At 34.3% G+C, this 15,844-nt stretch overlaps 1 protein-coding gene across 20 annotated transcripts in view; it reads right to left on the bottom strand.

Annotated features, from left to right (window-relative positions):
• The window catches only part of LOC127975014 (regulating synaptic membrane exocytosis protein 2), a 144,930-nt gene that overhangs the window by 39,935 nt on the left and 89,151 nt on the right, over positions 1-15,844 (bottom strand). For 13 of the 20 annotated variants that reach the window (XM_052578741.1, XM_052578726.1, XM_052578724.1 and 10 more), the window contains 5 exons: positions 12,905-13,096; positions 11,274-11,383; positions 10,028-10,060; positions 4,323-4,355; positions 861-964 (listed from right to left, as the gene is read on the bottom strand). In XM_052578741.1, coding sequence (XP_052434701.1) covers positions 861-964; positions 4,323-4,355; positions 10,028-10,060; positions 11,274-11,383; positions 12,905-13,096 — 472 coding nt within the window. The remainder of the gene's footprint in view (positions 1-860; positions 965-4,322; positions 4,356-10,027; positions 10,061-11,273; positions 11,384-12,904; positions 13,097-15,844) is intronic. The other 7 variants (XM_052578742.1, XM_052578729.1, XM_052578738.1 and 4 more) reach the window with 3 other exon arrangements.

Genomic DNA, 15,844 nt, shown 5'->3' on the forward strand with positions numbered 1-15,844 from the left:
TATTGCTCACTATGATGATTATAAACATTATGTCCTCAATGGCGCCTCTATCAGACAGAGCAAACAAACCAAGTCTTAATCTGTTTTTAATAAGTTTCTGCAGAACTCATGGGCCTGTACAATGCTTTTCATACCACACGCTTAAAAGGATACAAAGGGAAGGCGATATAGCAATATATGGAGCTGTATCTCAGCACAATGTCCAGTGTACACAAATACTAATGTATATACTGAGCAGAGACCACAAACCCGGAAGACTTCAGTATATAGATCTACAGTATAAAAATTTCACAACTGTTTTACTACGGACAAATTAGTTAGCTAAACTAAAAACCACAAACAAAAATAGCTAACTAAATATATAGTAATTAGCTAACTAAACTAAACTAATGGGGTGAAAAAAGAGCTTGGTCAATAAAATAAAATAAAATAAAATAAAATAAAATAAAATAAAATAAAATAAAATAAAATAAAATAAAATAAAATAAAATAAAATAAAATAAAATACATGCATGCATGCATGCATATATTTTAAAATCAACAAATGAAACAAAAATGACCCCATCTTTATTCAGATTACAATTTATTATAGAACATTTAAATAAAAAAATATAATACAATTATTATTAATATTATTATTAAATATTACATTATTCAAGAAACCAGGAGTATTATTTAACTGTGATGATCTCATGTAGCGTGAATAAAACTAATACATTTATTCAAAATACAAATATTACGACTATTAAGCATGAAAACAAACGAATTTGTGAAATGAGTGATAACCATATTTACTCATTTAAAAAGTGTTGAACTGTTTTTCATATGAAATATTGGAGCGGTAGACAACTTTTACTTGCCTTGTGATAGTCCTGTTCCAGCCTTGAATCCGAGCCGGTTCCCTGTTTATACTTGTTCATCTTCAGCTTCATCTGCCGCGTTCGTTCCTCCACATCCATAGCACCTATGGAGCACAGCAGATGCCAATGAGTTTGCGTGTTTGGAAGTGCCTTGTGATGTTGGTGAGGCTAGATGGGATCTGATCTGTTAACCTGTTCACCAATGAATCTACAAATAATCTACAAATAATCTACAACACTGAACTAACAGAGCTAGCTAACGTTTCTCATGAGGAGTTTCATACAATGCAGCAAATGTTTCTGAAATGTGAACATATGAGACATCCGTCTGTTTAATACCAAACTACCCGTCAAAAATTAAAATAATTAGCTGTACATTTCTTCACACTCTGGCATATTCTAAATCATGCAGGACAGAGAAGAAAAAAATGTATATGTATAAACTGTAGCAAGTTACAGAGGTTTAATGATTAAGAAGCTAACTGATCTTTTTAGTACTTTTATGAGAGCTGAAGTTTGATTGTGTAATGAACTTACAAAAGTCATAAACCTGACACACACTTTACATCATCTAAATAGTAAAGAATAATTTACTATTAGTAAATCGGAGCAATAAATTAAGTGCATGTTCAATTTATCCAATTTAGTACTAAACACATGGTGATGTAAATGTTTTTAGCATTGTTCTGTGGTGGCTAGGGTGACTGTAGCATGTTTGGGGTGTTTTTACCTTTACATTTATTCATTCAGCAGATGCTTTTATCCAAAGTGACTTACAATTTGGACAATACCTCAAGTAATTCATCTTAAAGAGGCAAATAGACACAGGAAGTATCCGTAATACTAGGTTTTTTAGCATGTTATTATGGCCACGAGAGTTTTCTAAGCAGTTACGAGGCTGTTTGTGGTTTTCTGCATTTTACTATACAGTTTCAAGGGAGGTTCCTTACTGGCCAGAGTCTCTGTGATACTAAAACTAATAGCACAATTTGATGTTTATTCATAAAAAAACTTAACGACCGCAAGGCAACAAGCTACAACTAAGCAGCCTGTTTGCACAAGCAAGGAACTGAATTAGATTGTGGCTTTGAGTCGTGTGAAGTAAACTACATCTGTCTTTGTTAGTGCAGGTGCAGTAAATGTCAATAGCAATTTTCTCTTTCCAATAGCAATTGTGCCCTTCAGCAAATTACCCAATGATTAGTGCTCTCAGAATCATTAGATTAATTGGATTTAATTGCAGTGCTATAGTGAAGTTCATACATGTAGTGTGTTTTTTTCTTTCTTTTTTTTTTTTTTAAGTTTAATGCCACATTCACAGCTGAAAGTGCTTTCAGAACACTTTGCATCCTGGGAAATCTTGCCCTAAGTCAATCCATATACAAAAGTTTAGATAATCCGCAACCATACAACACACTTCATTATCTAAACTAAGTTCTTCAAAGAGAGATGGTATAGAAAAGAAAAACAAGCACACTAATAAAAAAGAATGAAAGTGGATGCAAATGAGACATGAACACCTTCTGGAAATAACCATGATGTGATATATCATCACTTATGCTGTCATGAAGCCAGCTTCATTAGCTCAAGCCATAACCAAGAACTGTACGCAACAATCAGGATACAAAATCCAATTCCTTTTCTCCATAGAGAAATTCATTTTAAACAATAATATAGTGTGATTCAATTTCACTTACATTAAATTGCATTAAATAGCAAAATTAGCCATCATTCATTCTGAGGAGAGATCCACCAATCAAAAAAAGCTAAGCATCATCCACTGCCATAAAACATTACAAATGACAAAACTCTCAAACAGCTGTCATTTGTCTATTTGTAATACCATTTAAAAGACGGGGCCTAATTAAAAAAAGAAAAAAAAAAGGATTTCTGAAGGAAAATGTTACAGTAAATACTGTAGCAATGATGCTGAATATGCAACTTTGGATCACAGGACTAAATAACATTTTTAGAATACAGTTACTTTAAATTTTAATAATTTTTCACTTTTTTTTATATATTTTTGATCAAACAAATGAAGCTTTAGTCAGCATAAAATACCTCTTTTTAAAAAGAATTGAAAATCTTACTCATCCCAAACCTTTGAATGGTAGAGAATAAAGGGATATTTTGCAATAATTTTGAAAAAAATAGTTTGATGGGTACAATGCAAGATTAAATTATGTCATTAACAATGTTTCAGTGCCTCTTAAAAGACCTTAAATATACAGTCTTATACCTTTTATCTGATTTAAAAAAAAGTACCCTATGGAGAACATGACTGGAGAAACAATTCCAGAATCAAGTTTGCTGAAAAAGTATTTTTTTTCATTCGAAGGACATCACCATTTTGAAATGTTTTTCAAAATATGAATGCACACACATGATCATAATCGCACAAGATTATGACTGAAGCTGATAAAAAAAGCTCATGGGCTTCACAACAAACAGCAATTCCTATGATTTGCAAAAAAGGAACGAGCTGAATAAAATACACATAAAAAAGGGCAGAGAGAAGGAGTGATGGATTTATAAAGCCTCACTGGCAACCAAACAGCAGAAAGAGATGGTGTTCACTTTTCAAGCACAGTCCCAGCATTTACTCCTCTATAGTTTTTACACTCATTACTACGTGCAAAATGAATATATTTAACTGTGTGTACTGCAGTGCGAAATAGTAGAGGTCAAGTCTCACAATGTCCAGCTCTATATACACAACATATATAATAGTATATTCTAATTGATAAGCTATTCTACTATGACATTGCCCAAATCTCATGAACTTAAATTCATTCAATTTTCTTTTTTAATTGCAATTGCAAGGTTACATCATGCAATTCTAACTTTTTTTTCTCAGAATTGCATTCTAGCAATTGTAAGTTACACAGTCAGAACTGTGAGTCTTAAAGAAAATATCAGAATGGAGAACTTTTTTCCCTCAGAATGTGTCTTTAAGATTCAAAATTAAGAGAAAATAAGTAGGAATTGTTGGATATAAAGTCACAATTCCAAAAAAAAAAAAAAAAAATTATAATGCAAGAAAAAATATCTAAAAACAACTAAAAGTTTATGTCCTGCAATTCTGACTTTTTTTCAGAACTGTAAAATAAAAATGCTAAATCGTGTGCACTTGCAAGTATATATCACACAAATATCACAAATCAGAATTGATAATTCTGTTAATTTTTTTGTTTTTATTCCAATGGCAGAAACAAACTCTCTGTGAGATTAACCCTATATTGATTGTTTATGCGCACACTGCAGCGTGACCTGCTGAGACATCCACAATAGTTTCTGATGGTTTCTAACTGGTCCAAACTAGTCATTAACTACATTCTCTAGCTGATATATCAAGTTTCATTTTTGGGTGAATAGTTCCTGAACGGGAGTGCTTCAAACAGAGAGGAGCTGGGACACGGCGTGGAGGAAGACGAGAAAAGCAAAGCAGAAGAAAGGACAGACCTGAGTTTGTTTGACTGGGGGAGTCCGTGCCTTCTGGGAGGGGGGGAGTGAGGGGGTCACATCACAAAAATGGACAGACAGACAGAGGAGAGGGGTGTGAGAGGAGGTGCGCAGAAAGAAGGGACGAGAAATCAGGGGCAAAAACACACGGGAGGGAAAACATCATCAACAACAACAACAACAACACAGAAAAAAAAATAAACAGGGAAACACAACACATGACAAGCAGATAAAACCACAAACACAAGATTCAAGTTTCACGATACAAAGAGAAAAGATCATTAAAGAAGAGGGGAAAGAAAGAGGGAAAACACGAAGAGCAGCCAGTCCTGCTTCAAAACAAACCCTGAAACACTAGAGGAATGTTAATAGAGCATGCAGACAGGAATGAATAAAAAGACCTGTGGAAAGAAAGGAGGATAGAAGAGAGAGGAGTGGGATAGTCTCCACAAACCCTGAAGAGAAATAACCTGTCATTTGATAAAACCAGGTCGTGGCACCAGTCACATGTGTTTGAGGAGCAAATGGATGCTAAACATAACCCTCACAGATACAATATATCCAAGTAAAATAACAACAAAATGATCAAACTTTTAAGTCTCACAGTAATTTTCAGGCAGTTCATTTGTTTAAGGCAGTGCTTTAAAAATGTAAAACTGCTGTAACTCATGGTCCAGAGTGGTTTCGTTTTGGGGTCAGTAAGATTTAGTTTTTTTAAGGAATTAAAACTTTCATTCAGCAAGGCCATATTAAATTTATCAACACTGAAAGTACACACTTGCATGGCCATTTTCCCATAGAAATATAACGTGGAATAACTACTTTCAACACTTATAATAAAAATGTTTCCTGAGCAGCAAATCAGCATATTAGAACAATTTCTGAAGGATCACATGACACTAAAGACTGCCACTGAAAATTAATTTTGAATCACAGAAATAAATTACATTTGAAAATATATATAAAAAAAAGAAAAATGTTATTTTAAATTGTAATATTATTTCACAATATAACTGCTTATACTGCATTTTTGATCACATAAATGCAGCCTTCAAAATCATTTCAATCCCAAACTTTTGTCAAATGTGCCTCACAGCAGTTTTATCATTGGTGGCTATGAGTTCTTGGACCATTACTGACCCTGCTTTAGACATTCTGATAAAAAATTATATATATATATCTGACACTTTGCCTGACATTCTGCAGACATGTGTACAATACATCATTTGCAGTAATGCATAATGCATTACACCATGAATGATGCAGAATTCTCTAAATGACTGAAACTGCTTTACAAATGGCTGTCACATCCCATTTACTGCAAGCATGCTAAAGCTATCCAAAGCATGTCTAAACACATCTACCTTAAAGAATATCACAAAAACACTATAGTTATTATCACTAAGGGACTACAAAAAAAAAAAAGGTTCTTTATTAGTGAAGAACCTTTAGCATTCATGGAAACTTCCCATTGCATAAAAAGTTCTTATAGTAGAAAAAGATTCTTAAATGTTCTTCACACTAAGAAAATAACGGTTCTTTTAAGAACTGCTCACTGAAAGGTTCTTTGAGGAATCAAAAATGTGAAATTCTTCACACTGGGAAAACCTGATTTTGGAACCTTTTTTAAGAATGTAGTCAGAACATCATCTCTGAATCAGGCACTGGAGAAAGGTGTCCTAATGATCCTTCAGTCTGGTCCTGATCACAGATATCCCAGCATCCTCGTTTAGATCATTTGTTCAATGCACGTGTAGTATCTTATATAATGGCGCTGGCGTCTAAGGCCACTGTTTTGCACTAATTGGACACCCTCCTCCTCTCAATATTCAAATTCTTTATCTGTCTCTTCACAGGGAACACAATCTGCTGATACGGCTCATTTTTTTCTCAGTTCTTCATTGTTTTCTCGAGCCGTGCTTTGATTCGCCGCGACATTAATCATGCCACAACCCTGCGTGCATGATCTTGTGTACCCAAGCACATTTCTTATGCATTAATCATCCTCAAGATGATGCCATTCCACACAGACGGCTGCACTGATGGGACATTCATTAACCGGATCCTATTAACCTCCCCAAACACACACACACACACACACACAACCATCTTATCAGAAAGCTATTCTGGAACAAGATCCTCAGAGCAAGAATAACATTGTTCTGCTTTGTCACTGACGCTTGTATCATCGTCATCTCATTTATGTTTAGCTCAGTAATACATTCAACACATTAATACATTTGTCTGAAGCTATATTCATCATACGCAGCTCTATAATTTCCATAAGCTTTGTGCACAAAGTGGAGATGAACATCTCTATTTAAAAAGACATTGTTAAAATTGTTTTAGTTTTTATTTTTTTACTTGAATGTTCTGATTGCACAATGTGAATGGACAATGAAAACTCACATAAAGAGAGCGTGTCTACTTATATGTGACTGGTTAAATGTGAATTGCAAGCTATATATATATATATATATATATATATATATATATACTGTAAATAAGAAGAAACATTACCATTCCAGGTCAGGTTTTTTGTAAAAATTTGATACTTGTATTTTTAATAATTTAACAGAATAGGACATAATATTTTCAAATATTACAATTAAATTTTAAAATGCATTAAAACTGAAAATTTCTTTTTTAAATATAATTTCGATCAAATAAAAACTGACTTGGTTAAGAAATTAAAGGATTCTTTCAAAGCTGATTTATGACTGCATGTACTTGAGCAATTTCAATAGTTAAAGATGATTAAAAAACTAAACATAAACAGCTTAAATAACCTTAATTCACACCAACAATAACACAAACTGTGATGCTACTGTTGTGATTTATTCATCTAGAAATATAGATGATGTTTATTTTATAACTAATTGGGTTTTAGATAAACAATGACAGAAATGATCATGTAATAGTCTCTTTACGGAAAATCTTGTTAAAATTTGCGTGTAGATAATTAAGCAAATCAAACTGAAACTGACGATTTCAGTCAGATCTTGTCAGTTTTGTGTGCCATGAGCATCAAATGGTCAATTGACTTTCACCTTCCTCATTAACTTCACGTGCACTGCCCTTATTCATCCAGAGACTTAAAGCCAAAGCTCAAAATCATTCAGAGGAAGAGCGGAAAGAGCAGACAGGGTCAAGTTCAGAGAGGTCAGAGGTCAAACCTGTCTGAGCAGTGATGTGCGTCTCCTCCTGATGACCGTTAGATGAGTGACCAGTACTGACCACTGAGCTCTGCTGGTCCTCCCATGTCACCTCTTACCATGCAGGTCATTGACACAGAGACACAGGCAGCGTTAGCATATGGCTTGATGTGTGCCAAACAAACTGAGGGATTGTAATTCCCCCATTGTGCAGCTAGAGTGGACAAATATATCTGAACACTAACAGGTAAATCAGGCTTGAAAATCTAAATGTGACATTTTGTATTCCTTTAGTTTCATTAAAAAGTGTATTTCTGACATTTCTTATGTATTTTGTGTCTAATGCAATACATTAAGACTGATTAAACATTCAAATATTTTTTCATATATCAATGTTTGTTCCTGAAATACAGTCTGCAGACGTTATTCTTCTGTATTTAGTTTTTGCATTAAGTTGGCTTTGTAAAATAAATCAAAAGGGTGAAGAGGTAGAGAGAGAGTAATTTTCTAATTTCAGCACTGATGCAGCGAACAGCTCCTCTCAACACATGATTGTGCGTCATCTGCTGGTTAAACCACAGAACTGCATCCTACAAATCAATGCGGTCAGAATAACCACCGATTTACATTTGTATAAAAAAATATATAATTCTATAACATCTAAAGTAAAGAAACATTGCAAAATGACTTTAAGCAGAACAGTGTTTTAAATAATGTCTGGCTGTATTTAGAGTATAAGTCACTAGCTATAGTGCACAACACTTGTGCAGACACAAGCCAGATCAATTTAATTCAACACAATCTCTCTATAAATATCCCTCATTATTCACAGCAAAATGCATTAAAACAATGACAACCCACACAAGAGAGAATATATGAGAGTCGTGAAGAGGGAGAGACTGACCTAGAAACAGACAGAGAAAAAGCCAGAAACCGACTCATCCATGCAGAACTCGTGCAAAGATCTGTGACACGTCAATCCTTCAGTTTTTGAGTTAAGAAAAGACATTTTAAAGATGTAAGGACTGGGTGATAGGTAAAAATTCTGTAAATTAACACGAGGAACGATTATTAAACATTTGTAATTCAATATAACAGAAAAACTGAAATTAATAAACTCCAACCCTAAACTCACTTTTTTGTTTTTAGTATGCACTAGATTTGCACATTAAGAAAGAAAATGTGGTCAATTTTGATTTCACATATTTCAGACTTTAAAATGTAAACACATTGTGATTATTTGATATATAAAAAAAATATATCATAATATAAATACCAAGCCCTGAAGGTGAGGAAAAGAAGATGAAGAGGAAAATACTGCTAAGCTACACCGCAAACACACGCCTGGAGAGACTTGCCTTTCCTGCCGTTGACCGCTGGGCCGTTCGGCCTCATTTCATAAGCTTTAACACAACAACAGGATCAGTCGAGTAAAAACACTGCAAGAATTTCCACAAATGCACAAAATACAAGTCAGACTTCTAATAAATCATTCTGAGTGTCATATGAAAAAAAGAGAGATGAGAGTACTTCAGACAGCTGATGTAGTGTAAACACCAGTTGGACAGAAAGCAGAGATGGATGCTGGTAAAGTGTCAGACACACACACACTCCCAACAGACCAGATCTTGTGAGAAATACAACGGATGTGGCAGATGGGAGTGTAGGAAGTGCGATCGGTTGGAAACATGTCTGTTTGTGTTGGTCTCTACATCTAATTTTTCATTTGCAAATCTAAATATGACACAAATCTAAAGCTATGTATAAACTGACTACAAAACATTACTCAGGTCTCATGGGCCGGTTTGGGGTTTTCTGTACTAGATCTCTATAATATACAGTACCATTTAGAGTCAGTTTTTTATTTAAAGAAAATTAAATTACACTTCTATTCATCAAGGATGCAATCAACTAATAAAAAGTGAAAGTATCTTTTATAATGTTACAAAAAAGTTTTCTATTTCAAATAGTTGTTCTTTTAACTTTCTAGCCACCAATTCATTATGAAAAAAATGTATTACAGTTTCCATAAAAATAATAAACTGTTTTAGACATTGATAATGAAAATAAATGTTTCCGGAAATCCCTGTTTTGCAGCAATAATTCAAAATGGTATTAGCAAAATAGTACAGCACATCTGTAAAATCAACCAATGATTGGACAAGACAGATACTGTGACTGCTTCTAAAACAACACAAAGGTCACTGGGAAAACAAAAACACATTTTGAAAATCCTTTATCACAACATTACACAGTCACTGCTAAAGGAAGACAGAGGAAAAACCAAAAACGACCTGTCTACATTGAATTCACATTTAAACATGAAGAGTTTACAATGGACCTGGCTTCATAACCTCTCAGAGAAAGCTCTGATGGAGCGTTTGATGTGTCCAAAATAGAGATGGAATTCACTTCCAAAAAGATTTAGGATCTAATCATAATTTTAGACAAGTCTATAGAGGAAATGCCTGCTCAAGACCATTGCAGTTATGTTTAATTCAATCAGAAGCTCTTTCTGACAGATTAAACCTTCACAGACGTGTTACACACCTGGACAAGGCTCAAGTTCTTCATCTCCATCTTCTGAGAGAGGAATGAGAGAGGGAAACATCAGAGCGCACATGCAACTCAACCACACATGTCATTTACATGATTATGTGTGTCGTCCGCACTCAAATATAACAACAGCACAAACTGTGTCATATTCAGCCAATGGGTTAATGGAACAGAGCACTGTGGTGATAATGTATAACGATCCCTAACAAAAATGATAATAAGTCACACTAGAAACACTTTTGACACGTGAAATGACAACTTGTCTCCTACTTGACACACCAGTTCAACAGTCAATCATCAAGGAGGCTCCGCCCACCCGTGGGGGAAAACAAAATGTATCATCATATTTACCCATTTATTTAAATGTAAACAACACTGATTCCAAGAAATTTGGCTATTTATTAGAAAGAAACTCATACAATTAGATTTTATGTGCAGAAATTAAATCAAAATGTGATATAATTAAAATGATTATTATTATTTATTTGGCTTTAAGTCATTGTCTGCTGATTTTTTTAAGTTGTAAATGAAACAGAGATTAGTGGAATAAACTTTTTTTTTTTTTAAGAAACAAGAAAATACAATTCGTTTTCAATTTCAAAATTTCACATTTATTGGATGATTTATTCATTCATTTATTTATTTGTAAGCATTTGTAAAACTGCTGACAAAAAAATATTTCCGCATACTTTTACTGTTTAAGTCACACTTTATAATAAGGTCCCACCAGTAACTGTTAGTTAATTTTTTAACTAACATTAACTGAAAATGGGAATACATTTGTTAAAATATTTATTAAGCTCATTTAATGTAAAAAAGAAAGAGAAAGAAGTACCTTGGGTTCATTAAATAATATTAAGAGATTAAGAGAACCTTTTGATTTTAACGATATATAAGTCAATATTGAAATTAACATTAATAAAGATGCCTGAGACTTATCTTTCATTTAAGATTAATGTTAACCTAAGTAGTTACCTAATGCTAAAAATTGCTAAATATTTTTATTATAATCTTATTTCAACAGAAAAAACATCAGTGCTTTTTAGCCAAGTTTTTCTTTCTAAAACAGTCAAATTCTTCATGTCCCCAGTTGAAATGAACTGTAACTGGGATATGATGCATTGCTGACTGTAACTATAGCAAAGCACAACATTTGCAGAGTCAGTCATTCTGCAATCCCACCTCTCAAATAAACATCTCAGCATGAGCAAGAGCCAACAAAAAAGAAAAACAGACTCACTTCTTTCCAGCGTCCCTTTTGGAGGCAGTTGTGGGAGCTGTCGTCCTCTCCTGCTGTTCACGGGGGTCCCGGTGGGGCTGGTCTGAACCGATCCTCCACGAGGATGTGCCCTAGTAGACAAAACATAAATAAATAAATAAATAAATCACCTTTATTTTGGTTGTTATTTACATGTACCTTAACGCTATTCGATCAGTGACAGTGCTAGCAAGAAACTGCTAATCAACACAAAGTAGCTTAATAGGGCATAAAACAAAAAGGCATAAGGAGACTTCAGAGTTGATTTATGAAGAATCAGCAAATGAAAATATAACTCATATCACAATACATTATAAATAAATAGGGTCAAAAAGCATGTGCTGAAAAGGAGTGGTTTAGTCAGTCATATATATGATATTTCACATATACATGTGCTGTAATATCATGCACTTCCATTTGAATGATGCTGAGGATTAAAATAACAGTAAACAAACATCATGGGTTTCCATCAGCATTTTCTACGAACTAAAACAAAATGATTTCATAATCACATAGCACTATATATACGGTTAGTTAATTAATAAAGTGAAGTATTAAATATGACTGTCTTAGTCAATTAAGTAAATTAGTAAATAGTAAATTCCTCAAAATATGCAGTATAGTAGTATATAATGTAATGATACTAAGCGGGATTTTCAGCAGCATTACTCAACTCAACTCAACTCAACTCAACTCAGCTCAACTCAACAACTGCATTTATTTAAAAGAAAAATCATTAGTAACACTATAAATATCACTTTTTATCTATTTAATGTGTCCTTGCTGATTAAAAGCATTATTTTCTTTCTTAAAAAAAAAGCTTACAATTGTGAACAATCTAAATATATATATATATATATATATATATATATATATATATATATATATAAATATATTTCTTTTTTTTTTTTTCTTTTTTAATAAAAACACCTTTAATAAAAACTAACTTGATACTGTATAATGACTTTTTGTAATTTTTATTTCTTTTAAATATATTGTTCAAATGACTGAAGAAAACCAGAATCTGATATAATCCATTTGGTCTGCCATTGTATTCCAAACGTTATATGTAGTTTATATAGGCTTATTCTTTAGTTTAACAATTTGCAACACTGCTCAAATATTCATTAGCATGTACATTTACTACATTTGACAAAATGCTTGATGCTTTGGCACATGAAGGTGACTCTTCCACAGTGATGCTGCAAGAGAAGTGTGCGTTTTTCTCCAACATCACCCAAAACAAACAAAACATTAGGATTCGAGACAAAAAGAACCAAAACGGGGGTTGGGGGGGGGGGATATGTGAGTTAAATATCACAATATAGGGATAACAACCAATGAACATTCCACACCACTCACTGAAAGTACAACTGGTATGCGTTTTGCTATAAAACAAATCATTAAAAAGAAATGAAGAGTATCTGGTGCATCTACAGAGATGAGATGGAGCAGATACAACAGCACTGCTGCAGAGAGGACAACAAATAATTCAAATCAAAGGGTCGGTTGGCTGGATGGATGCAGGGAGTCTTTGTTAGCACATGGAGGATGTTTTGTTTGATTAGTCAGGTCTGGTTTGCGGGGTGAGCGTCTGCTTTGATCTGGGTCACCTCGATAAGGCAGGGGAGGGTGGAGCGGAGTGTCCTGACGGCAGGGAGGGCATTGATGACCTCATGTGGGGGCCGTCGGGCGGCCGCTCCGTGGAGCGTGAGCGACTGTACATGGGCCGCTCCAGTGCGGACCGCTGGTCTGCAGAACGGGACCTGTGGTGGTACTCGTGCCTGTCTGGCGCGCCGTAATTCCTGGAGAAACGTGATTGGGGGAAACAGGGCGATGTTTAGTGTAGGAGAGGTCGGTTGAGTCTCAGAACACCGCATGGCATTCTGGGAAAGCACTGAGAGACTCTAACAGCTCATGGTAAAGTTGTGTCGTCTTTGGCACTTGGAAGCAACCAATATATGAGTCTAACCCGATGGTTCTGTAGAGTGACATGCTACATGATTTAATAAGACTGAAAGATACATTAGAAAAGCATAATTAAGTTCAGAAATACAAAATCACACATTTTATAGCACTCAGATCATGGAAGCATAAAAATATACAAGAAAGAGATTAAAGAAATGAATGAATTATTAAAAACTGAGGAAGGAAAGATCAGTCTGAGTTTATTCCCGCATTTTTGCAGAAGGTAAAATCCCATTCATTTTACTCAGAGATTTTTTACAGATAATGTTCAATATTTCACAGGATTTCTGCAGGTTTTATGAAGGTAAAGACGTTTTAAGATGTTTTAAGGCCAAGTAAAGAACATTTAAGGAAGAAATCGAATGCAGCACAAAATGTCAATAATGAAATGCAGAGCACAGATTTCAAAAATATGTTCTTCATCTGTATTCTTGTCTTGTTTCCAGTGCAAATGTTTGAAGATTCTTAAATCAAGTGGAATTTACTTAAGAAGCAAAATGACATAAGATGAGAAGTCTGCCTTCATTTTTGGAAGAAAAAAATAAGGATTTTTAGGGAACATAAAGACCTGCAGAACCCTTGCTTTCATGACAGTCCTCCTTATCACTAAATTATGTTATTGTTTGTTTGTTTGTTTTAAATCCCTATGGAGAAAATGAATGGGAAACCAACACTGCTTAAAACATTTGGCACAGTATAACATACTAATACACAAGATGACACAAAAAGATGTGTAGTGTCTGAAAAGTTGTCCAGCATCAAAACACTGATTTATTAATAATACATTGAGATAAATAAAGTGACCCTGTAAAAAAGGCTGTAAAATATATAAATATATATATTCCCATATTAGTTTTAGGGTGACTAACTTTTTTGATCCATTTCAAATGTCGACTACTGTATTTACAAACAGGTTAAGAAAAAAAATCTTAATTTAAAACATATTCAATAAGCAAAAACATGAGCTAAGATGAGGACTGTGCTAAAGACGTGTTTTTATTTTTTTTGGTAATGAAATTGGCCCAGCTCATGACAGGGCAGCAGGGATGCTCTCGGTGTTGGATATCATCCCATATAATGTCTTCATCTTGAAACAAAAAGGCTGTCGACATTTCAGACAGGCCATAAATGGCTGACCCAAATATGCTGCAGCAACGGTACCCTTCCATGTCACTGTACGCCTCTATGATGGGCCATCCTAGCAGGACGCGGTAACCTGACCACCACCTGCGGACTGATGGAACACACACTACTGCCACGGATGCCAAAAAGATGCAGATATTTGGAACTGACCACATAAACCATTCAGAGTGTGCAGTACACACACCATCAGGCTTTAAATTAAATCAAATTCAATTTATGCATTTAGCAGATGCTTTTATCCAAAGGGACTTACAGTGAATTCAGGCTATCAATTTTTACCTATCATGTGTTCCCGGGGAATCAAACACCCAGCCTTGCGCTTGTTAACGCAATGCTCTACCACTCGAGCTAAAGGAACAATTCACACAACAATGAAAATCCCTTCACAGGCCAACCAAGATGTAGATAAGTTTGTTTCAGACCAGATTACTAATTTGGACTGTTTTCACTTGTAAACGGTGATTGATCTGTGCATATTTCTTTTCTGCTTCAGATGAGAAAACTTTTTCGCTGGAGAAAAGCAATATTACTAACAGAGGACTCGTATTTTAGATAGAGAAAACTCTTTGAAATTAAAAACGTCCTAATGATGGATTTGCTTCTTACAAACACACAGCTTTTTGCTTCACAGGCTGTTAATTAAAGGACTGGAGTGGTGCGGATTACTTGTGAATTACTGTGTTTTTTTATTAGCTGTTTTGGACTCTCATTCTGATGGCACCCATTCACTACAGATGATTCATTGGTGAGCAAGTGATGTAAAGAAAAGAAATACACAATCTTAATTTTGGTGTGAACTATTCCTTGATCACACAACATATCTTTGTTATAGTGTTTTATCAAAAGTAAATAATTAAAGTGGCACATGCTGAACAACTTTTCACACTAAACACCATGTTAGAGACTACACACACAAAGCGAAACTACGATTCCATTAATAAGCTCAAGGTAGTGAAGTACTGTATTTATGAATTCCCTTTACCATAAATTCTCACTTTGTTAAACCAAAGCATTGAGCTGGCTGTAAAAGTAAGTGCTCGGTTTCTTTATGATAACCTTATGAGAGAATGAAAATGAGGCTTTAAGAATGAGTCAAAGGCATACAGTATCTCACCATTCTTACAAAGACAGAAGCTATGGTGAATATATTTTCCAACTCTTTTTGGAAAATATATACATTTGCAGGAACTGTGTACATTAGGAGAGAGGTGTGCTCTTATTTCAGCTTATTAAGTTTGTTTATCTTTACAGCAAGTGTTTCCTAGCTTTCCAGTCATCCCAGTGACAACCTTGTGTCGACAGTAATGAGTCACGGTGACCTGTTGATTTGATGTGCGCAAAGCTATTTTTTCACACATGAAAAGAGTCTAGAAAATTGTTTTTAAATATTTGTAATTAAGATTCATTTAATAATGAAAATTAATTATTAAAATAAAGTCATT

The sequence above is a fragment of the Carassius gibelio genome, chromosome B16 (assembly GCF_023724105.1).
Source record: "Carassius gibelio isolate Cgi1373 ecotype wild population from Czech Republic chromosome B16, carGib1.2-hapl.c, whole genome shotgun sequence".
Taxonomy (NCBI): Eukaryota; Metazoa; Chordata; class Actinopteri; order Cypriniformes; family Cyprinidae; genus Carassius; species Carassius gibelio.